The sequence below is a fragment of the Ambystoma mexicanum genome, chromosome 11 (genome assembly GCF_040938575.1).
Source record: "Ambystoma mexicanum isolate Mex_15411 chromosome 11, UKY_AmexF1_1, whole genome shotgun sequence".
In the NCBI taxonomy this organism is placed as follows: Eukaryota; Metazoa; Chordata; class Amphibia; order Caudata; family Ambystomatidae; genus Ambystoma; species Ambystoma mexicanum.
The window spans coordinates 815756500-815781803 of NC_090934.1; the positions used below are offsets into that span (position 1 = coordinate 815756500).

The following is a 25304-nucleotide window of genomic DNA, read 5'->3' on the forward strand; positions in this document are numbered from 1 at the left end:
ATATAGAAATTAGAGCTTTAGCGGATGTCATTGACATATTCCCACTATTCTTTGAACCATGTCCATATTATATAAGTATGTGCGTAGATTTTGAGATGGACAATAAGGCAGAGGACACGCTTACTATCATGACCTCCCTTGACAGCATTCAAAAACGGACTGGATGCCTGTTAACAAGTTTTATCTAAATGCATCCAAAACTGAAATACTATAATTTGGTACACCTACCCTTGTTTCTGTACCTTTGTAATTGTCAAATAGCCCTAGTCTATCAAGGACTCCAGGGAACGATGCACAGAAACTAGGGTTAATCTTTGATGCTAGGCTAACTTCCAATCCATAGGTCAATAAAGGCACTGATGAAGTAGAGTTGAGAATTAGCCTCATCTAACACATTGCTGCTGTATTGCGCATTTAGCATACCCAGGAAGCAATGAGGGCAGTTGGTCCTATCAAGAACCGATTATGCAGCATTTACACATACATCTACTTAAAAGAATGATTCTCGAACTGCAATCCTTCCAGAATAAAACTGCCAGATAAACACAGGGCCTTAAATTCAGAGACCATGCAACCATAGGTTTAGTAGCCGTATAATGGATCCCAGGGAAATGCAGCATTTCATTGAAAAGACTACGTGTACGGCATTGACCATATTTGCCAAGGATCTTCTGTACCAGTCAAGTAGGACCAGGAAATTCATTCCATCAAGAACACTAAGAGCCACTTTGGAGAGGAAACTTTGGGCAAGATCCTTAGAAACCAGCATTGTCAAAATCAGTAGGTCTGGCAATTGGTGTTTATGTTTATGGATTTATTGATATAGGGTTCAATGGAGGAGGTTGATTGTGTGGATGGAGGATGGATGGGTTGATAAACATGATTCTGTGGATGAAGGGTAGATCTGTTGAGGAGCATGATTATTTAGATGGGTACTAGATGTCACTGTGTCAATGGATTGGGTAAATATGAGGGTGTATTGTGATGCACATGACTGTACCTTTGGGCTTTGCTGGCATTGTGCATGATGCACAGGGGCATTGCCATGTATATCACATTAATAATACTGCACCCATGATGTATGCTGGCATTGCCACAGTCCATAACATTCACGAAGATCTGCTCACAATTTAAATCACTTTCATAAATCTGGCCCTACGATATAGGTCAGTAATCATAAGTTGATGTCATTCCCACAGACATTGCATTGAGACCATATTAAAAACACAACATTGCACTTGTCAAACTAATGAAATAATCTCTGGGGAGGAGAGGGGTGATGCGGATGCGATGGGATATGGCCATAATAAGACAAAAAACATGCGTTTTTCTTCTTGGATGTCCGTGAACAGTCCGGGGAAGTCCTGTGATGTCCGTGAACATCTAAGATGTTCGGGGGGCATCTATTCTTATTTGTGCATTACAGGGTTGGTGAAAAGCAGTTTTTGGAGGATGGCTTATATCTTTGGCACCACTCAATGAAACTGCATGAAATTTTGGAATTTCTTTCTACCTTATTCCGAATGGTTTTGGAAATTGTGGTACTGTTTTGTCAAGAGGGAACTAAATTAGAGGGGTGGGGGTCCCAAAATATTGTAAAGGCTTATAAATGTGATGCCATTTGAGGAATCTGCACAAATGTTTGCAAAAAGATTTTGGATCTAGATAGAAATGTTTTTGCAAAGTTTGGCGGGATTTTGTCAAGAGGGGGCTAAATTAGCAGGAGGGGTCTTAACATTTTTAGATGGCTTATAACTTTGTTACCATTTGACGAGCGTGGACAAGCTTTTTCAGAAAGATGTGGATCAACGGCCTCTTTTATTGCTGGCAAGGTAGCTGGTGGGATTGTGTGTCCCACAGAAGTAGGCTGTGTGGTTACAGAACAGGTTGAGGATGATGAGGTGGAAGAAGACAGCCTGCTACTTGCTAAGAAAGGAACAGCCTATCACAGAGCATTGAGGTGGTTGGATTGGGTGTGGCGGTGCATGGAGGTGGTACAGTAGGAGTACTGTCCAGGTAGTCTGCGACCGAGTACAACGTTGCACTCAGGGTATTTCACTTTAGTTGCTTTAGCCTTTGGTACATTTCCAACAGTGGTAAAGAACTGCCACACCCATGATTCTCTCTGAGTGCTAGAGGTAGGCACTTTCTCTACATCATCTTCTTACTCTTTATGGAAGTACTATGCTTGTTTTGTTGTGTAGGTTCTCCAGCTGGTGTTGGTGGCTCTTGGGGAAGAGGGGTGACAATAGCTGATGACATTTTTAAGATAAATAGCAGTTTTGCTAATATTCTTCCAAGTATGTGCACTGTACAAGACTGTCAATGAGTAAGGAGTAAGACTAGGTGTAGGAGCAGTGCAAGGGTACATTTTGAGCTTGAAAATTCGTAGATCAGTAGAACATGCGGACAAGCGTGTAATAAGTCTTGAATTGTTAGCTAGTTATTACATGTTTAACATTACTCCAAACTCTGATATGGTAGCATTCATTATTTTACTATCCAAAATTAAAATATTATAAATAGTATACTTCTATGGTGCATTGCCTTCGTCTAGTTATGATTAGGTTCCTGTAGTAACAACACTCCAATATAATGTTTTGTTTAGATGAGTACATTCGTTAAAAGATTAAGTAGTTCATGAGAGGTCTCCTGATCACCCGTGACATCTTATTACCAACATTATAAACACAACCCCTTGTAGGGACTTTTCATCAAAATGAATTTCATGTGATGTCATCAGTGATGTCATTGATGGCATTTGTGATGTTATCTTTGATGTCCTGGGTTTTAGTCTTAGCAGTGCCTCATGGTGGCGTGAGTTATGGTTGCTTAGCTTACCATAACTGGTGAATTTCTGGGGGGGGTTTCAGTTTTACTTGTTACCATAACATCCCTTTAACAACATTTTTCATTGAATATGTGTATATGCACACAGACACACACACAAACACATTTCAGCAAGATTCCTCATTATGGTTCACAGGAAGCAGAAGGATAGCACACAGCACTGACAGGCATTTGCAGGCGGTTGCCTATCTCAGAGAGCAAGGGCCAGCCTGTGCAGTTGGAGGGGAGGATAAGGATCATGGGGCAAACGTCAGTAAGATTAAAACCCACTTTGGCGACTAGAGAGTGGGAACGGACATTAAAGAAAGGCATAGTAACAAAAAGTGGAATGATAATAAAGAAAAGACTGCACAATTTGATCGGCTATTGGCAGCACTTGCGTATAGAGATTTTAGTTGAATGTACTTTGACAACACAAAACAAAGCCAGCCATAAGCAACAACAGCACAACACAATGTAACACTGCAGTGAATTGGAAAACACGTTCATGTATCAAGCAGCAAGTAAACAAAATACGACTTCCAATGCATGTTTGTCAATGCTCTCGTCTGCTTAAACAGCTCAATTTGCTCTTAAAGAATGGGTGTTATTTGAACTAAGCTTTTGATAAGATGCACACCTCATACTTGTTCAAGCAGCTAGGACCCCTCTAAATATGTACCTGCAGTAGGCTGGTGAAGTGAATGCACTCTCTTTGCAGACCTAAAATCCTAAAGACACTGGGTCAGACTTTGTCAATCGTGTGCATCAAACTGGGCAAAGCCACAGACACCAGGCGAGGCTGGGTAACCTGTGCCCCATGGCAGCCAGGCAGGGGAGAGGGACGAGCAACAGCCCAACAAAGGGGGGGGCAGTGCTCCTCCATCTCCCCCACTACAACTACAAGACGACACGCAGTCGCAGGCCCTGGAAGATAAGAAGGAAGGGCGAGGTGTTAAACAACGCCTTGCCCTCCCCCCCCCCCCCCAAGGGGTGCTAAGCATCAGTGACAGGAAGGGGCAGGAAGTAGACAGGAACAACAGTGTCAGGCACCAAATGGTGCAATTGCCGTAGGCATCAGCCGGCCCACACAGGCACAAGAAAGACCCAGGGGCAGCCCTGGGTCCAATATATGGAGCTGCTTTTGCAGCAGAAGACCAGAATCAGTTTGTGGTCCCTGCACAGGGACCCAAGCGATCCAGGGGGTAACCTGGGACCCGATGCCCAAAATTACATCATATCATGGTTACTGTTTTATGATTATGGTTTATTATGACCATAATTGTGCAATAAAATCTCACAGCCTTTTATTGCAAACACTCACCCAATGCTCTCTGTATTGGTTTCTCACTCCCAGGTTATGTTATCAGTCTGCCTGCATATGAGTCCACTGGTTACCCTGCAACAATCTCTCACAAAAAAATGGCACTAAAGAAACCCACCTCCAATTCGATGGAGCTCTGAAAGCCCACATTCATATTGTCGTTCAATTGTTAAACATGATCCGAATGCCGCGCAAATACAGACTCATGCCACGCCCGAGTGATGTTGACTTGCGCCCAGCCGTTACTTAATGTGGAATGTGTTGTTTAATTGCTTGAACGAGTATTACTCCCTCCTTTCCATGCTCTCGGCGTCCCTGTGCTTCCTCTTGCCTTGGTCTGGCACTGCTAGGCAGCTTGCCTGCAATGGGCACTTTATAACTGACTGATACATAATAACTGAAATATGCACATCAAGGAACTCGTATGCAATCCACTCTGCCCTCCCAAGCAAGAGCATCTGAAAAGCATACTTCAGCTGGTAGTTTAAAAACGATTTTCTTTGATTTTAGGAAAGGGAAGGAAGTATGCTTTCTACAGTACATTGTTCGATGAACTTACAAAATGGACTTTGCATGCATTGAAAGTACTATAAAACGAGTGACGCGGACGAAGAGTTCGCTTCCAACTTAACATTACAAAGTAAACAAGATGGTTAAATCAACATTTAGTATGTTGCTCACATTAGCCAACAAGCTATCCCATTGTCTTTTCGATTCGTTCATAGATTGTTGTTAACAAAAAAAGTACAATCTTTTGATTGCCCTTGAAAAAAGGTTTGAATGTACACTATGTTTGCACTTACCCCTGGCTGAAGAGAGCACGCATTTCAGGCCAACACCCCGGTGGCTCTCCCGATACTAAGCTGCATGATGTCCGAGAGTGTTTCTCTTCCAATGCCAGTCAGGAGCACACAATGGGAACGAGTCCGCTTCCTCACTGGGCGCTAACAGGATCCGACAGCCATTCAGCGGTCAGCATTTTCATTCTGGGTCCCCATGCCAGGGCTCTGCTGGGAAGCTTTATGATGCATATTGGTAGCCTATTAATGACGTGCATCTAATGTTCTGCTTCCTGTCACTTCTTTGCAAGTTCACAATCAGGTATGAGTGTCTGGCATAATCGTACGCTTTCGTGCAACATGCACAGGGCACTATAGCTCAAATATTCTAATATATAGCAACTCATAATATTGTTGGATGTAAATCATTTAAATGTGTTAAGTCCGCACTGGCTGAAAGGAGCTTACACTAAACTTGGATGTAGTGATGTGTTAACACCACAGATGGTATAAGAGGAGGGACGCAAAGCTTGTAGGTGTTTGGTTATTTACCCACCCATTGACTGCCCATGGCCATGCTAAACCCCATGGCCATCCCCACACAAATCCTGCCCCTCCCAGCCCAAAACACACCCTCTTGGGATCTCTGAGCTGGCTCGAACAAGCCTTGAAATCAAACGTTGGACTTGAAGTGATTGCCAGAGTTTTTTCAATGCAGTCTTCTGAGATGTAATGGGTTAATTGGTGCTGTAAACGAGCTACTGGTGTAATAAAACCAGGTCTGCTTTCAGTCATTTGATTTATAAACAGTATGCATGCCCTTCATTGCAGCCTGCTAAAACAAGCATTGTCAAAGCGAATAGTTGTGGCTTGTGTGTATGTATTAGATAGGCATTTGCCAGACACTGCTATAATTTGCCCAAGTACATGCACCATTGTCCACCTGTGTTAGGGAGAATTCTCTGTTTAGGCTGAATTTCCTAACCTAGTGAGTCCCCCAGCAGCTTTGCTGGATTTTTGGGGTTTATTTTTTTCTCCTGCCAAGAGTGAGACTCTTTTACCCTCACTCTTGGGCATGATTTGAGTGTGTTTCTTTGACTCTAGATGTGTTTAATGGGCTATGGGGTCTTTTACTCCATAGGGCTTCATGTGTTTTTGTGATATGTGTTACACAGCACCGTCAGTGCAGTAACACAGGGGTGTCATAGTGACCCCCAGTGTAGACTCCATACCCTGGGACTGACTACTGTCTCCCAGGGCATGTAAAGTCACCATTGGCTTTACTAATCTCAAATTCTGAACAGAACCAGTACAAACCATCATACTGTGGACGTACTGGCCGGGGCAATTTGATTGCCCCGGGGTCTGTTAGTCGAGGGGGCACGTCTCCGCCCCCCCTGATTGAGTTTTGGCTGGTGGCAGTGGATACTACTTTTTATATTCGACGGCAAATATTTTCCTATGGGATTTTCCCATTGTTCGAGGCTACCAACTTTAATTATTTAATTCCTATGGCCTCGAACATACCGCCGGTTTATTTATTTAATATTAATTCTCCGGTTGGTATTTTTTGCCAGAACTCGGTTCTAAAATGGCGTTTGTGTTCGCTTCTGTGACTCCAACCCAAGTTGAGCCCTTTGTTCCACTTTTTGGCGGGCTTCTCCACAGAAGCCTCCAAAAGTGGTGCCACTCTGTCTGGGTACCACAGGGGGTGTGGGAGGGAGTTTAGGCACCCTGGACTGAGTTACCTTGGTAACTCAAGTCACACTCTTGTGTGATTGGCCCAAGTGGTGAGCCGGCCGGCTCACCACTTAGCATGTTTGATTGACAGCTAGGCTGAGTGAATAGGGGTATGCCGCATAAAAGCAGGGCTTTGGGGACTGGAACTTTAGAAGTCGCCACAGGACCCAAGAATCCGACGAGGGAGAAGCTGAGCCGACCTGCTACGACGACACCACCGGTGGAGCCCTGATGAACCGTCTCACCACTTTTCCCAACGACAGAGGAGATCTCCAGCCTGGAGAATCTTCTTCCTTCGACTGGTGGGGATAACCAGTCTGCTTCCTTTTTCCCTTCCTGGAACATCTCGTGGCCGCCTTGCCTGTGCCAAGCACCCCGGAAACCGGGATACCACGTTTTACTACTACCGCGAATCGAAGGGTAGTACCTTTAACCGGAAAACTCAGCGCTTGGTTTCTTCCCTGGCAGTGCAACGATCGTCATCTTTCCTCCACGTCCAGATCTTCTCTTCCTCTGGACGCCGCCGTGACTTGCACCCGCTGCCAGGAACAACTGCCCCCGCTGGAGGATCCTTTCCACATAAGGTACCGTGTTCCGCCTGGCTTCCCTTGCAACCGACTGTGCGGGGTAGATTTAGCCCCCGGCTTTCGAACCTGGGTTAGCCTGGGACACCCTGGCTAAACTTTTCTGAGCCTAACTAAAACCTTTCTGAACTCCCTGCAAGACTTTTTAAGCCTGTTGTCATTGTGTGATCTTGGGTGTATTTGTGCTCTGCTCTCTCCAAGAGTGGGCCCGGCCTATGGACTTTGGTTCACAAGTAACTGTTGACTTTCCTGCCTTGCTTAAGAGTTCCCAAGTATTAGTGTGGTGTATTTTCCTACATTCTGCCTTTTTCCCCTCCCTTTTTTGTTAACTTATTGGATTGCCATCTATAGTGAAGCGCTCACCTCTGTCTGGAAATAAGTGGTGTTAACTAAGACCTGTCTGATAAGGAATAAGGGATGTATATGTAATAATAGTAACTGTGTTAATAGTGATTTACAATAATAGTGCTGGAGCATTTCAATCAGTGTGTTTTTAAATAAATAATTATATACCTTGATACCAAAGCTCTGATCAGGGTTTGCTTGTGCTATTGTGTCTGAGTGCCTATTTTGTATACTTTGCATACTGCCTAACTCTTCTTGAGGGATGTCTGACTGCTCAGCCACAGCTACCAGGTAAATCTGGGTGGTACAGACTGCTACCAAGTGGTTTACTGCTAACACCTGTAGTCCTAAATCTTTTGCAGTGTTCCCAAAGGGAACTGCACAGGTTTCTGCCTAACAACCTGTTACCATTAATGGACTATTAGTACCATTACGGCAATGCATGGTAGATACATGTCCCATGTCCAACACAAAAGCAAAAACTGTTGGCATTGCCAATGCTTCTTTTATTATCAATGTGGGCCATTTATAAGCCAATGAAGGGCGGTTTCAGTTTCAACAACGTACAATTGGTAGTTTTGAGCCACATAACAACCCACGAAGCAGAGAAAGGCACTATTTGCAACATTTGCCAAAAAACTCACCTGTGCATCGTACTCAAAAAGTCTGTCACAAAAAGTAAGAAATTGATATTTGCAATTTTGGGTCATTTTTTCATTGGTGCGGGGGCTGCATTTACCTCCAAGTCTGACCCTGCTTCAAACATCATCTTAATTGAGGTCTTTAAAATGCGGAGGCTCATATTCAAAGTAATTGTTTAAAAAGAAGAGAAGGGACCCACATGACTATCACCATATTATCGGTTACTCTGCTACGAGTATAATCTAATTTACTGTAAAATTCCATTGTTTTATTCCTTTGTCTTTCTGTCAAGAACAATGTTCCTTAACACTAATATTTCTGAACCAGCTGGTTTAGCACTGCCAAATAAAGGGTAATATTGCTGTTCCTTTAGACAATTAGAAGGGTCCACAATTTGCTTATATCATGGAGTGGGACACAGACGATGCTCACCAATGGCACAACATGACTAGTCATGACACACCAAATATGGTATGGAGATGATGCATATTATTTTAATCTGTGAAAAGGTGGTAGCCACATTTTTAGTTGTGGCTATTAGAACAGAAGTGCCATCTGCAAGCCAAATTGGTTTCATTGGAGTGCAAATAGGAGGCAGATAAGATGTGAGGAGGAACGCACAGATTTTAGGGGTTTGGTTATGTATCCATCCATTGACTGACCATGGCCCTGCTAATCCCTATGGCCTTTCCTCCCCACTACCCGCGTCCTCCCCACCGAAACAACATGCTCCCGAGATCTGTGAGCTAGCTCCATCAAGCAATAACACCAAACGTTGTGTTACATGTGGCCTGGAGTGTTATTTCTAAGTAGTCTTCTGAGCGTTAATGGCTTAATTGCAGCTGTAAATGATGGACTATTGGAATAATACAAAAGCCTTCATCAAGTGTGCCTTTAGCCACTTGATTTATAAGCACTGAAGACCTGTTAAAAACATCAATTGAAAAAAAACAACAGTTTTGAATTATGTATAGGTGTCTGCTATCAAATGCCCAGGTACACACATTTTCCAGCTGCTCCTATCTTCTGTCCCAGTATTACCATTATGACAGTGTCTGGCAAATGCCTATCCCATGCCTACACAAAACCCCAAACCGCTGGCTTTGCCCATGCGGCTGTCAGGACAATCATTGGTGCATTTCAAATACTTGCAGTTTTGGTTCGAAATCTCCCACTCAGCTATTTTTGACATTTTGTTGGTGCCATCTGGATACATGTAAATACTTGGCAGTGTGGCAATTAAAGAAATGTGCAGGTCCAACTCCAATACATCTTGGGATGCAAATGCAAGTCGCAGTATTCCCGGAACCTTTGGTGATGGCCTCACATAGTGACACTAGGATGCCCCATCCGTGAAGTGATATCATGTAATGTGTTTTTCTATGGGTGGCATCTGCAACGATGGCATCCTCTTTAGGGCTAGGTCCTATACGATAGGGGCCAAGGGTATGTACCCATGCAAAATCTGATTTGTTTTAGTGCAGACCATAACAACTTGTTGCAACGTGCTTGCATCTCTCTAGAAGAGTTGCTATGTGCGTCCAGAATGGAGTCCCAGGGGAAGATATCCTGCTTGTTGTGTAACGTATGAGGTCTGCCCTGTGAAGGAGGATGGCTAAAGGCAGGGTTGATGCAGAGCTGTGTGTGGGAATCAGCTGGGAGAGGCGTAGAGTTCAGATTGTGGCCGTGTGTTCATGGGGGCGGGGGGGTATTAGCTGCTGTTCGCATGCAGCGTGAGAGTTGCTAGTCGGTGTGTTAGTATAAAGTTGGAAAGTAGGCGAGCAAGTTAATGAAGGGCTCAAACAATCAAGAAGCCACAGGTCGAGGCTTAGAAATGCATGGAAAGGCATGGACATGGCACACTGGGGCGTGCACAGCATTGGCATGCACGGCAAGGCATAAGAAGACATAAAACGGAGCATTGCCTTCCCCACACTCCTACCACTGGGGTCTCGGCAGACAGCTCCATTTCATGTCCTCACTTTCTCATTGTCAAATCGAATCTCGCTCTCAAACACAAACACAAAGATACATTGTACACCACGTGCAACAAGGATCACTGAGCATCAGATGGCGAGGGGGTCTGACAGCGAACACCATTTATTACCCGAAGCAAAGCGCTAACCCTACTGGAAAGGAATGGCTTTTTGGTTGAGAGATAGCTGCCCAGGATATGGAAATCACAGACGCTCTTTTCACTTTCTAATTCCGTTGGTTGAGCGACTGAAAGCCACCTCAAAGCTCACTCTAACCTGCTCAGGTCCTGGGTCCAGTTGGGCATGCTGGGACACTTCCTCGTTGTGTGCAGTTGGAAAGCATAACAGCTCATGCATTTTATCACTTGCACACATTGTTTCTCCGTACTACCAAACGAGAGGATTATGACGTTGACTAGTTTGTCACTTAGAAATAAAAGTGTGCATGGAAAACTAACTACGTTACCCATAAAGCAAACACCTGGTTAGTTTCCTCTGAGTGAAAAACGTGTGAATGATGAAAACATCCCAACCAACACAGGTATGATTGAGAAAACTGCACACATACAAAGCAGCAGTTAAGTATGTTTAAAGTAAAAAGTAACACTGTCCAAACCGTAAGGGTGAAGAAGTACGCGTTTTCACACAGTTGTGGTAAAGGGGTTGGCCTAGACTTTTGTTTGTAAACAAAAGGGAAAGAAAAGCCTATCTTGCCCCATTTACTATGAAGGGTTGCCCTACCTCAACAACAACAACAACAACAAGGACACAGTCAGGATGCCCGTAAAAAAATGTCCACCATCCTGTGTGTAAACCTATTTCCATCCCTTACACTTTTAACTAACTAATGAAAACTCACCCAGAAGGCGCCCCCTCTCACTCTGCATGTAAACTCCAAGGCACAGTTCTTGTGCAAAGAATATATGGTTAAATGTTGTTTGCTTGTAAGTTCAAGCCAAAAAAAAACACAGTTTCTGAAACTCCTGGGAGGAACCTCTTCCTTGAATCTTGCTCCTGCTTGTGAACATAATACAGTTCCTCACATCTTCTGAAGAAATCCTTTTCCTCCATCCATTTGAACAAAACACAGTTCTCCCTTCTCCTGGAGGAAAACTTTTCTGTAAGCAATACAAGGTTCCCCAATCTTCTGGAGGGAGGGAAAACCTTTCCCCCCAAAAACACACAATTCTCCAATCCCCTGGAGGGAACCTCTTTTCCTGTCTTTTAAACAAAATGGACCTTTCCACTCTTTATATCAGGTCTTGTTCACTAACCTGCCAGACCTGACCGTAGACTTCCTCACTGGTATGTCAAGCCTGGTTCTCCAACCTAACAGACTTGACTTCCCAACCTTTAGACCCAAAAAGATGTTTGCTTTGTCGCTGGTTTCCTGTTTTATTTCTCCTTTTCTAGTCTGGTTCTCCCCTACTGCTTCTGGGCTCCAGCCCACTAGCTGTAGTTCTCTCTGCACTGTTGAGGGCTTTCAACCCTCTGATATGTTACTGATGGGCTTTGCACGATTCCATTTGGGTCCAAGACACTGCTGCATACTGGGGGGCTTCCCCGCTTCGATATGGGTCCCAGACCCTGTTCTGCTTCTGCACGATTTCCTTCCCTCCTTTACTTAGTGTTCACATGGAAAGAGCTGATATACTCTCCTGCAGGACCCCATCCCACATAGGTGTCTTCCTAACGTTCTTATCAGCGTGAGTACTTTGTTATCTCTCTGTGGTCTCTGGTATGGGTTTATCTGCTTTACAAAGTTCTTGTCACTCTATGAAATGCTGCTTTCATCCTTTTCTGCTCTTCAGATCCGTTTGTGTAGTTCACAAAGCTCATATCAAATATAATGTCACATATATCCCATTGTGCTCATTGGGATGTGCTTGCATGGTTCCCAAGGTTTGTATCAGGTATAATGCCAATTGTATCCCCTTGTGCTCTTCTGGATTAGTTTGTGTGGGTTTTCAGCTCCCTCAGTGCCCTAGCCACCAGTGCAACAATTTCCCTACCTTTGGGAATCCTCAGGGAGGTCTCTGGACTCTTCGGGGTGGGGGGGGGAGAAGGGCTTCTCTGCTGTTGCTGCGCTCAGTGTTCTCCCTTGCGTCTCCGGCTGCCCGTGCCTCACTTTTTGCTCTGCTTCTTCCAGTCTGGCTGCTTTCCTTCTTGCCACCGACCAGGTCCACCTCGCCTGGACCTCTCTGGCGACCACAAATCTCTGAATCCCGGGTCTCAGCCTTCAGATCCCCTACCAAGGGATGAGAGTCTTGTTTCGTGTTCATCTAGTGCAGGTTCGATGGACAATTGAGTCCATCTTCCCATTTTTCCATCAGGACTACCTCTTGACAGATGTACCGCATGTGTTGGTTCTGTGTTGGGCCTGCGTCTCCTTGTTCAATCTTCTACGTCTCAGTATTCTTTTGCATCCAGCTTGGGTAAGTGTCCCTCTTCCTCATCCCAGTCTTTACTGCTTCACTATAACATAGTTGCATGGGGAACTTGAGGGACATGGATGAGTTGAGTGGGGACAGTAAAGGAGTAAATGGATACTGTGTTCTCCCAAGGCCATCGTCAACGGTCCCGTGAAGGATTTCCCTCCACATAAGATCCACCCACTGAGTTCCTCCCCAGGGAGGAATATCGGGTAGAGGCCTCACCGCCCTGACCTCAAGGAAAGGGGCCTCCCCCATGGAAATGGGGACAATACCTAGGGATTAATCACAATATGGAGAAAAAAATCATTTTATTTTGACTATAAAGATTACCAAGTAAAAAAAAAAAAAAAAGAACAATGCATAAGGTCAGCTACACAGACTAAACTGATTGCACAATGCAACGTGCATCACAAGGATTCCCTTTATTCACAAATAGGTCCTGAAGTAGAGGAAGGGTCAATCATGCATTAGTACTTGCTCCAATACTTACAATAACTTTTGATAGGTTTGCAGAACATATGTGCTCATAGTTGGAGATGGGGCTATGGAGAGTGGATACCAGCTGACCTGTGAGCCTCCACATGCCTTTGTTCTGGAAATGGACTGCGGTGGGGCTAGGGGGGGTGGGCAGGACACGCAAGCATTGCATGGTTGCATATGTTCACTTTGTTTGCAAGCTTAGGAGCATCAACATGTCCAGGGATCCAAGACCAAGCTGGCAGCTTGAAGGCCACATAAAATGGGTTGCAAAGGGTTTCAAAGAATAGCCCTATGCGCAATAAATTAGGTCAACTTGCACACATAATCAGAGGGTGGGGTGGAACAATGTCACTACACCTCGGGTGCCAAAAATATTAGCACCACCGTGCCAGCGGGCACAACTGGGAAGGTCACATGAGAAACTTCAATTGCTCAAGCTGCAAAAATACAGACCTGGAAAATCGCCCCCCACTTCCTCGGTAAAAAATTGTCCGCTCAAGAACTACAAATGAATGATACATTATCTTTTTCTTGAGACATTAATACTTTTTTTTTACTGAAAATGGTTTAGACATTAGACATGCCGATTCCAATGCAGTTCAGGATGGAGGCCCTTTGCCATCCTTCAGATGCGTGAAAACCCTCTGGGGACATTTCTCCACAGTCAACAAAACCAGATGAAGGTAGCTTAGAAAATGTACCTTGAAGGAATACTTCCGGTTTATGCGATCTTCAGGTCCAACCGGAGAGACGACGTAGCCGGGCAATGGTATGCTGCCCAAAACTGCCTCTTCACGACTGTCTGTTGGATTATAGAACAGCACCATTAAAATGCCAGGTGGTAGTGAACAAAATGAGGAGATGGGGAGTACAATTTTTAATGAAACAGTAAAACAAATGTAGAATATTGGGTATCATTTGCAGACAATAAGTGACATTTAGAACAATGAGAACAGCAGCATAATTAATTTTAATAGAAGTAGAAACGTACATTTTCCAAGAGGAAAATCAAAATCTGAGACAAACAGAATGGGAATGTTAAAGAGCCTTGGATTACTCCAACATAATGCATGCCCCAGAGGGCATGGTGTGTGCATGCATGTGCCATCTGGCTCTTGTGCTCCATGGTACGCAATTCATCCATCGGATATCTCGGGGAATGTTTGCATCAATGATGGATGATGGTTTAAAGCATTCCAGCTCCATAGCTTCCCACCTCAAGTCATTAGATATCACACAGTATAGGAACTACACAGAGCCCCTGATAAATGAGGCCCCAATCAAGAGCACACCCCAATCCCACGGCTGTGGGTACCGAGACCAACCCTCCTCCCACCCCCTGCACAGAAAGTTAAGAACCCTGGGGTATAGCCCAAAGAGAACAGAAGTTATAGAAATCACGCATCAATTTATGGTATTAAAAATGGTCCTCCTGCTATTAGAGATGAACTGCTGCATTGAATTCAGCAGGGTGGGGGCATAAGCTGTGTGATGTATGAAGCCCCCTCTACGTTAGCCCCAAGATCATCTATGTGGCCTGGATTGGGGATATCACTTGCCCTTCACTGCTTTTTCTACCAGGAAAGTCCCTACATTTTGCATTATACCACTTTGCCAGGGTCCTAGCATTTTTTCATTTGGGCTACTGCAAAATGTTTAAACGGGGACCGCAAACTAAGGTATCAGGGGCGACCCACCCATAAGGTGCCATACCAACCCTTTAATGGATACCTCTGGGTCGCATTCAAATAATGTAACCTAAAAGATATATGTATAGTCTGCTTTTCGTAATGAAAATGAAGCCTTCACAATTGCAAACAATCTAAAAATGTTTGGATTATTTGCAAATGTTTGCCCACATCCTACTGTCTTAGACAGGTTTGCACAGGGCCAGGGCAGGAGTGCCCTGCACAGTCCAATGTGCAACCCTAGGAAAGACATGAGGGTGGCGTCAACTGATGTCAGAGGACTTTGTTCCCTGCATGGGCGCAGGGAAGCACATGCCTATTCACCCCGCCCTCTCTATAGCCATCTCCAGCCGGGCGTTGAGGGTCAACATGCTGAACCTGGCCCGGGCCTGAGAAAGAGGAGGACGAAGGGGTGAATGCTGCTGACCCCTAACCTGTTGCTGAGCAGTACCGGAGGAGGACGTTTAAGCACCCCTGCCCGTTTGTGCGTAAGGGAGAGGGAAGGGGAGAGGGAGACGGGGTGAGACAGGTGGGTGGAGGGACTGTGTGCAATGATGACTGACGAATGAACAGATTATCTTCACTTGTCAGTCAACACAGAGTGAGGGGCTATGAGAGGGCATTATAGAACACTTTGGTTGTCTTTGCCCATTATTCCAGTAGTACTATTAATATTACTGGAATGATGGGGAAGACAATGTGACAGTGTCTTTGCTCATTATTTCAGTATTATTGATAATGCCAGGACAAAACCAGGACTGGTTTCGCCAAGGCATTTTCTTTTACTGGGCATCAAGGCTAAAGCAATCATGATGTGCTTGACCTTGCTCACTGCGCCTTGGAGAGGCTCAGCTTTACTGAGGTTGCCAAACAAGGCTAAAACCCGTGTCTGCAGTTGTTGGTGGTATTCTTGTTTAGAGGAGAATTAACATTTCGGTTCTGGTCTGCCCTTGCGGTTGGGATCAGAGTGATATAACAAATGGATATTTCTCTTTTTTGAAGGGTCAGAGAGCTAAAGCGGGGTTACAGACCCTTCAGAGAGAAATCCCATACAACAGGTTATTTGAACCATATTCGTTCTTAAAAGAGGGGCTCCTTTGTGAAGGGTGCAGTGAGCTAAAATGTGAATGTAGACACCCCTGAGTGCAAGTAATTCCATAGAACAAGTTATATGACCATGTTTGTTCTCAGTAGACAGGCACTCACATTCTTGTGGCTAGACAATAACAGGAAAGCTGGCAACCACCAGTATCTCCAACATGCAACAGTCACATGGTCATAAGCAGCAAGTGCGTTCTGGCTCAGAGTCTCATGAATATATTGTCCAGCTGCTTCTTGACTGTAAGCCGAAGGGATAGGGTGCCTAGCCGCTTCTTTGCTACACGTCTTCTACACAGGGGTAGAACACCCTGCTCACTATTTGTAATCAAAGTACCTGGTCCACATCTTGCTGGTCTGGGGTTATCGCACCCTGGTCACAATAAAGGATATGGTATCCTAATCGCCCTACCCATGCTGTAGCAAATATGGTGCCCTTTTTACCCTAAATATACTACAAGCATATGGTGCCCTTTTGGCCACAAAAGATATGGAATCTTTCCCAGTTGAAGCCAGGGGGCCAGCATAATTATTCTTGCAAGCCTGACAGCCTTGGTCAATAACCTCTATGGACTCCCATTCCAGGAAGTGTCTTTATGTGTCTCTGTACTGCCTTGCCCCATGCCTCGAGCTGCCTCCAAATCTCTCACAGGTCTTTAAACTTGGTCTCTGGCTTACTGGCAGCCTCATTATACAAGAACTTCCTAACTGCTCCTTCTATGCGCCAGTCAGTTTTGACAAGTGTGGCTTACATTTGTATTTGCGGCTTTATATAGTGCAAGCCTAGCGGAAAGCAACAGGGCACTTTATGACGTAAGGAGGGAAGAAACCTTCACACTGTCCCCTTCTCCACTCACCTTTCCAGTGATCCCCATTATCCTGCTACATCTAGTCTCTCTCTCTTGAATAGAGGTTTTATATGGGCATCCTCTAAGGTATGTGGTTGTGTTACAGTTACTGATTGGCCCGCATCACTTCCCCCTTGTTTGGGCTCATGTGAGAGTTGGCACTCCCCAATGTGTGCCTGCTTTCATGGACAATGCCTCCTTGTTCTCGGCTTGTGGATATCCTGAGCTGTGAACGCTCGCTCCTTTATCCTGTGGGGGACTGTTCGGACATTTGCGGTACCATGGGTTCTTAGTTACTGGTTTATATGTTTCTGGCCTGGGTGGTGTCTTTGTGGGGCGGATAGCACTGGAACCCAGGAAGATAGACCCTTGTGGTAGGGCTACTCTAATGTGTCCATGAAAACTACCACTGCAAAGCGCATACCGTTGTGACCCAGTTCTACAGATCTATGTAACTGCATATAGTCACTATAAAGCGGTTGTCAGACCCACAACACAGGTTGCACATCCCTTGGCAACTTACTTATAACAGGGCACAGCGCTAAAGGTAGAGTAGGGTCCCTTTTGCACCCACTCTATACTGCCTCCATGTAGCTCACGGCTCTGCTTGAATTGCCGTTTAAGGCCAGATTTCTTAGGTGATGGACACCCCTCTGGACCTTTGCATGGGGTCAGAGGTCTGGCTTCAAAATCTATTAGATTTAGTTCCAAGGCAACAGGGTAATCTTCAGCATACTGCACTGTTCTTTGCAAAGGAAGAGATGTGCAGATACTGAAAGGTTGGCATTGTTACACGGAGCCGGGTTTAATGTGAGCTTCCAGTACATTCTGCAGTCGCAGATATAAATACTCTATAAATACACTCCTCCCCCTGCACCTAACCTGGAACATGTGTGCGCGCTGTGAAGTTGGACATGTTTATTTTTCGTTCTAGTGCAACAATAAATCTTGCACCCAAACAAGTCCCATGTGCCTGCGACTTGTATCTCCAGTCCTCAAGAAATCACGTGTGCCTCCGATGTTCTATCCTGCATCAAAATAACATCACAGATTCTCCTCTGCACCCAAAAACAGTCTGAATTTGCATTCTCGAGTACAAAAAAAAACGTCGGTCATGAATTCTTCTCCTCAACCCAAAACAAAATAACGTGTGCCAGTCTGATTTTGTGTTCCTCTGCACCTACAAATCATGTGTTCCTCTATGTGACGTTGTGTTTTCTTCTATTAAACTAATTACAGATGCTTCAGAAGTTTTGTGCCCACCTCCACTCCCACCCCCCAAAAAGCACACATTCCTCTTTCCGTTTTTTTTCTCATCCACCCACATATCAATATGATTTTGCTCTCCTGTGCCAAAGAAATCACACACATTTTGTGTTTTCGTGCAGGAAAAAAATACATCAGGCATGTCTCTCATTTCGTAATCTCCTGCAATAACAAGTAAAGTGGGGTTCACTTTGTTTTTCCCAGCAACCAGATCTAGGGCGCTGCTCCCAATGTAATTATACTCCACATTTCTCGGATTTTTATTTATTCTTCTGTGCACAATTAGTCCCTCGGTGTGATTTTTTTCTACTCCTCCTTAGTGATGTTCTGGCGTTTTATTTTCTGGTCCTCGACCAAAAAAATAAATAAATAAATAAATATATTCTTCTTTGCGATTTTGCATTTTTTTCAAAAACAAAAACAACACATTTGTCAAATATGCATTCCTTTTTTAATGCTAAATGGAAATGGGAACAGAGTCCAAAACCTCGAGAGGTACATTAAGGACGGCAATAGGAAGCAAATAGCTTTGGTTTCTTTTTTTAATTTTATTTCAAAGACCATTTTGAACTCTCCAATATTTACTCACCTTTATAGTAAAACAAACAGTAATCAGCCAGCACGAACCACCGTCTTTTCCATAACCGCATTCCCGAACTATCCTAGAAGTGGAAGGAAACAAACACTTCTATTTAAATAGAGACCCATTCCTGAGATAATGTAAACTCAAAGACATTTCTATGTTTGAGAAAATGGTGGCAGGAATGTAAAAAGGTTAACATATTGTACAGAATCTTGGGTTTCCAAAACAGTTCAACGCACATACTAGACATGAATCAACTAATGAAGAACAAGGTTTAGTGATAATAAAAACGCCTATTATTTGAGTGTGCAATAGCAGCTGGAGCGTTCCAAGTGCTGAATGGGATTACCACAATAAATGATCTCAGGCCCAAATAACCGGACAGACTCAAGGAAGATGGCAAAATACTACTTTATTAGCAGTTGTATGAAGTAGGGAAAACTGATGAACAAACAGATCACAGCTCACACACTCTCAATGCATTTCAGTTACACAAAAGGTTTCCTAGCTTGACATACGTCAGCTATGACGTCATCCTACATGGCTAACATTAAAAACCTACTGGATGGAAGGATTGGTTAAGGCGTACATATACATATAGTTTGTATGAATGTTAGTACCATCACTGGATGCCTCTTATCTAGTAGGCATGCCTTGAATTACCTCTAATTACGTAAAATACTGATAACGTAATACCTGCAGCAGATAGGCCTGTACAAAAATGTATGTTCCACCATTACATAGAACATCTTGATTGGTTGGCACTCTTACCAACCTTGGACATTAATTGGGCTTGTTATCCGCACGTAAGCAGCGAACCCCAGTTGAAAGCGAACATCATCAGACAATTGCCTTTCTTAGCTAATTAGCCTACCATCTCTCATCAGTTAGTCCCTAAACCAAGGCTTCTTCTTTGTAGTTTACCTTGCTGACTGTTTTCTTCCTCAGAACTTTAAAGGGAGTGAAGGTACATTGCCATCTTTGTCTGGAGCTTTCTGAATAGGCCTTTTTTTTGGTCCTGAATCACGTGTGAGGAGACCACGATTCTGTCAGTTTTGCCCTTTTATTTAAGCTTTTTGATTCAATTATATTGGATGTTATTACTGTCGTCAGCCTCTGAAGACTTGGTTGCTCCATTCTGCATGTGCTTGCCTAATCTTTAATTGACCCATACTTGGCACTCGCAATTGTTCACTCCTTTACTTAATCTAAGAGAAATATGTCCTGCGTACATAGCTTATCCTCTTCGACTCCTTTCAAGCAATGTAGTTGCTCTTTCTGTGGCATCCTTGATTCGGAGCCAAACAAATACCCCTTGGTCTTGCACAAATTTGTATTCCAGTGCCTGTCAGCATGCAGCCTTGTTTTCCCTTCTCACGGCTTTTTGTTTACCATCGTACGATGCTGACATCCGTTTTCTCAACATGGATGCTTTACTCACCTTCTATCTCCTACAATAGTAAGCTTCTATATAGTCTCATCTACCTTGCATTTCAGTGTATATACATATACATCTTGTCACTCATATTCTTGGTGTAAATGGTTTTCTTCATATTTGCATATATATATATATATATATATATATATATATATATATGTATATATTTACTTCGTTACTTCAATCACATCTTCATTCTTTAGATATCCATACATCGAGTTCAGTACGTCCACATATCTTCTCCCTTTGGTGGTGTCACTTTACATCTGTCAGACTTTAGAGCTCTTCTATGTCCAGTGGTGTCTGCAGACTCACCTCTACCACATCAGTTCAAGGGTACATTCGATACGGATGTCTGAGCACATAACATCTCTCATACCTTCAATGTGTTATTGGGATGATACCAGGTGTCAAACACAGTGCTTTCTTGCTGTTGTTGGAGTATGACGGAGGTGAGAGGGTGGGCTCTATAAATGACTTTCTGTATTGGTGTCTAAACAAATGTGTTCATATCGACACCAGTATATGTTGTATGCATATGTTGTTCTCCACTGAAAGTTGTTGCTCGGAACTCTCAGCAACGCCTTATAAGCACTGACTCACACAGAGTGCCTTCATTAGTCAGGAAGCATCCTTACATCCCCACTACCAAAAGGATACAGCCAAACTCAGCACCAGGGGCCACACAGGAGCTGGAGACAAACATATTAAGCGCAGGCAAATCACAAAGACAGACTATTTCCACTGCAAAAACTGACCTCTACCTCAGCACAATCAAGAAAAGAAAGGTAGCCACACACCCTTCAAAGACTGAAAAACACTGCACCAACTACCCCAACATCTTGCCATCCTACACTCAGTACAGAAATCCAAACATGCATCCTCATTTCATTAATATGAGGAGACACAGTGGACTTACAACCTTTTCAACAATTTCACTATCAAACCCCAATACTACTTGGAACAATTTTCCTTCCTCCCACTCACATTAGTTGACATTTACACACAGAGAACATGATAGCTTCCCTCCACCATTACATATCTCCCACAAAATGAATTCACACAATTAGTTAACATTCTCAAAGCCCAATATTTATTTATTGTTGTTTTAATAAAGATAAAAGAAAATCTTGATTTTTTCAACATTACAATATTATCAAAACATGTTTGGTAAAATACAGCATTTATACATACATAGTTGTTTGTTACAAATTGATATGTTTAACAGATATGTGTAAAAACATGAAAGTTAAAATGATTAGCTCAGTTTTTTCTCTAGCTTTTTCATTCTTAAACCGTATAAAAAGCTCAAAATAGCATATCTAACAGTTTTCCTTACAGTGTGAAATAGCAAGTCCCATAATTCTGTAGTAGACTCAATGTGTGATCCCTCAAACAAATGCTTAAAAGACAAACTCCTCGGTGTAAGTAATATTACACATTCTGCACATAAGTGTCTTAACGTTTCAGGAGCGGATTGACAATATCGGCAAGGCAATGCTTTTGGTGGTAAGAGTTTTCTTCTGCATAATACTTCATGGGTAGGCCATATATTTAAACGAAAGTGCAGGAAATCGTCTCGTTGACGAGAATTTGGAAACAGCATTAAATAAGGCTCCACCATATCATAACGTTTCAAATTGAATGGGTTGTCCGTGAATGTCTGATACGAGGTACCGGTATTCCTAGTCTTAATCCAGACAAAGCTTCCATAATAGCTTTTTGGCCGCATTAGGATTTTTGATCAAAGAGAGGTCAGAAAAATTCAATTGTATGAGGATTTCCTGCGCCTTTGTTCGCCACATTGTAGGGAAATTATCTTTTGATTTTAACAAGTAATTTGCCGCAATGTACATTAACCCCTCAGAGTTTCTGTCAATTGCCATTAAGCATTTCCTATATAAGGAACAAAGTTTCCATTTGTAGATTGCATATAGCGACAGCAAACCTAACTCATGCCTCAAAATGGCTATGGGTATTGACATAGGTAAGTTTAACACACGTTTCCAAAAATGACCTTCTAAAGCAGACCAATATTCATAGGTTTTTATTTTAAAGGCTTCACTACCATATGTAACCACAGGTACGTATTTTTGTTTATAATAAATTATAATTGGCTTTAATGAAAATTTGCAGTACCTGGCCTTGATCAATCGCGCCTGGGACAGTGTCATAATCGCTTTTTGCTTTATATAATTCTCATATCCCACCGAACTCGCTTGATGTGTTATTAAGGTTCCCAAGTAGACATATGAGGGAACTGAATCCAAGTTTGTTAATTGCAATGGCCATTGATGGGTTTTAGATCTCTGGCTGTGTGTGCCAAATAGAATCACTTTGGTTTTCGCAACATTTATTGAAATATAGTTTTCTAAGCAATAGGTTTCCAAGGATTTCAATAGGGCACGAAGACCATTGGGGGTTTTGGAGAGTAAAACCATGTCATCTGCATATAACAGGTGTTGAATCGGGATGGCATCTATTTTTGGTGAGTCCGTCACTGTCGATGCAAAACGGGATTTAATGTCTGCTATAAAAAAGTTGAACAAAGCGGACGCTAAAAGGCATCCTTGCTTCAGCTCGCGAGCAGTACTAATCGGATCAGAGAGGAGACCGGTGGTATCCAATCTGATCCAAACAGTAGTGCACGTGTGAAATTCAATCACCCATTTTAGAATTGACCATGGGCAACCATTATTCATCAGCTTCATGTACAGCAACTCCCGTGGTACTGCATCGAAGGCCATACGGAAGTCGATGAAGGCGATGCATAATGCTTCCTTCCTTTCATGAGCTTGAAGAATGATACTATTTAAGGTGATAATATTTATACAAGTGCCCACCTCAGGGATGAAGCCGGTTTGGAAAGTGTCACGTAAGCAACAAATGTCTAGCCATTCATTAAATTTATTTAGAACCAGACGTCCAAAAATCTTACCTGGACAATCCAAAAGAGCTATAGGTCGATAAGCCTTAGGGTCCGCTCTATTGCCCTTTTTAAATATGGGCACTATGATGGATTGTTTCCATGTTCGCGGAATTCGCTTAGAGTCAAAGGCGTTCTGGAAGATTTGCATTAGAATGGCGGCCCATTCACTTGATGGTTTTTAAGCATGCCATTGTGCAATCCATCTGGACCACTAGCTCTGGATTGGCTCAGGGCTTTGATGCAAATCAAAATGTCATCAAGATGTATCGCGAAGGAGCATGGCATTAAATTAAGTTGAAACCACCTATCTGTATTCTGAAAAATAGATTGGTAGAGAGTTTCAAAATATGTTTCCCAGGTTTTATTCTGGACTGGATTAGTCAGTACTGCCACCTGAGATCTCGTGGATGTTCCATTCATACATGCCCAAATGCCACTGCTTGACTTCTTTACCAGATACATTAACATTTGTTCACTGTTTTCTTGATGCGATTGTATTTTCGGCCCTCTCAGCCAATGAGCATAGTCCTTTTTTAATTGTTTTTGCATATTATTTCGTAGATTAATGGGATAATGTATTAGATTACGTGTGGCCTGCCTCAAATTAATTTTGGCTTGCTGAATTTTAATGTCAAATGGATGTCGATCAATTTTTATTGATAGATCTCGAGAGATGGTGTGCTTAAATATTTGCATTTTCTCCACGTAGCAGTGTGAGGTACTGGGAGAGTTATCACTATACATTTCATGGAGTATGTTCTTCATTTGAAGAAGATTTTGGGAATTCCAATTTAGGCGACTGCCACGATTGTTAATACCAATGTGTGCAATATTTGGATTTCTCTCCTCGGATAACCATGCAGTTGGAAATTTAAAACACAAAAACAATTTATTATGATCGCTTTCATAAACTGGCATGACATTCATTGTTTCAATCTGCGGAAGAAACTCTTGGCTCACGTAGATGTAATCTAATACTGCACCGGAGGTGCCCCTTTGCCAGGCTTTACATATCAGAGCATCACCGTTACACATGTTATTAAGCATAACCAGACCTCTATCTTTCATGATTTCATGCCATGTGTTTTCATCACTTGTCTGGAGAGTGTTTTGGTCTGAAAGCAGTTGTAGATTTAAGTCACCTACGATCAGTATAGTCACAGGGTCAATGATTTGGGCTATTTTATCAAGATGTCATAATAAGATGGTGAAAAATTGACCTGATGTAAGATTTAGCCTACTCCAGTATATATTTAAAATTGCAATGTTAACTTTGGCTCTTGTTGGGCTGACAACCTGGAAATACGGGAAGGGAGATAAATACTGCTCTCCAGTGAACTCACAGGTTTTCTTGACTGCTAATAGAAGTCCACCTGATGGTCTGCCTTTTGATTTTTTTATTGCCAAGGTGTTGAAAATGATACAAGTGTCCCATATAGGAGTTTCAATTAGCCACGTCTCTTGGAGGGCTATGATGTCATATTCCTCGAGTTTACTTTGCTTGGAGTTTATAAAATGGCTGTTACCTCTCGTATTCCAAGAGACTAGTTTGATTGTGGCCTGGGAAAGAGTCTGTTATGATCTGCTTGCATAGTTCTGTGGATTAGACTTCTGACTTGATTTGAAATTGCTGGATTGATAGATGTTTAGGTGCGGTTTATCTTTTTGCTCCCCGGCTAGAGGGTTGGTCTGTGACAATATAAATCCCATGTCAAACAGGTCCATTCTAGCTTGCCATATTAGATTGTAGATGAAGGCAGACTTGACATAGATGTTGGCTTCGAAGGTGTTTTCCTGACGTGCAAATTCAATCAGCTCAAGGTCAGTCGAGGTTAATTCTTTCAGAATTGGAATTTCTGTGCATGTGTTCAATATACTTGTACGATTGAGTACATAGCTTTGAAAGGGTTGAGTCCGGCATTTCATATTCAGACAGAGGAACCCTAGTCGTTTGGTCGAAGCCAACTGGTTCGTGGCTGCTAAGGTCTGTAAAGATTGCTGAATCTGAGTAGGAATATTCGGTAACTTACTCGGTTGCTGCTCTTTTGGTCTAGCTGTGACGCTTGGTCCATGGAGTAAAGGGCCAACTTCAGGAAAGGTGATACTAGAGTGCATCGGAACATTAGAGGTGTGAGCACGCGTATCAGCTATATAAGATTCAATTAATGATTTAATCAACTCTCGTAGATCTTGCTGTGAAGAAGTTGTTGGAGGAAATAGTTCTGCTTTTGTTGATTGAGTTTTAGGTTCATCAAATATGGTCTGGGTTTGTAACTGTGAAGTTTGTGTTAGATTAGATGTCATCGGTAACACCTGAGCT

The 25304-nt window shown here is 43.1% G+C and overlaps 1 protein-coding gene across 8 annotated transcripts in view; it reads right to left on the bottom strand.

Annotated features, from left to right (window-relative positions):
• PLEKHA7 (pleckstrin homology domain containing A7) overlaps nucleotides 1-25304 on the bottom strand; it is a 1516580-nt gene that overhangs the window by 531860 nt on the left and 959416 nt on the right. For all 8 annotated transcript variants that reach the window (XM_069623767.1, XM_069623765.1, XM_069623764.1 and 5 more), the window contains 2 exons: nucleotides 18624-18696; nucleotides 13836-13936 (listed from right to left, as the gene is read on the bottom strand). In XM_069623767.1, coding sequence (XP_069479868.1) covers nucleotides 13836-13936; nucleotides 18624-18696 — 174 coding nt within the window. The remainder of the gene's footprint in view (nucleotides 1-13835; nucleotides 13937-18623; nucleotides 18697-25304) is intronic.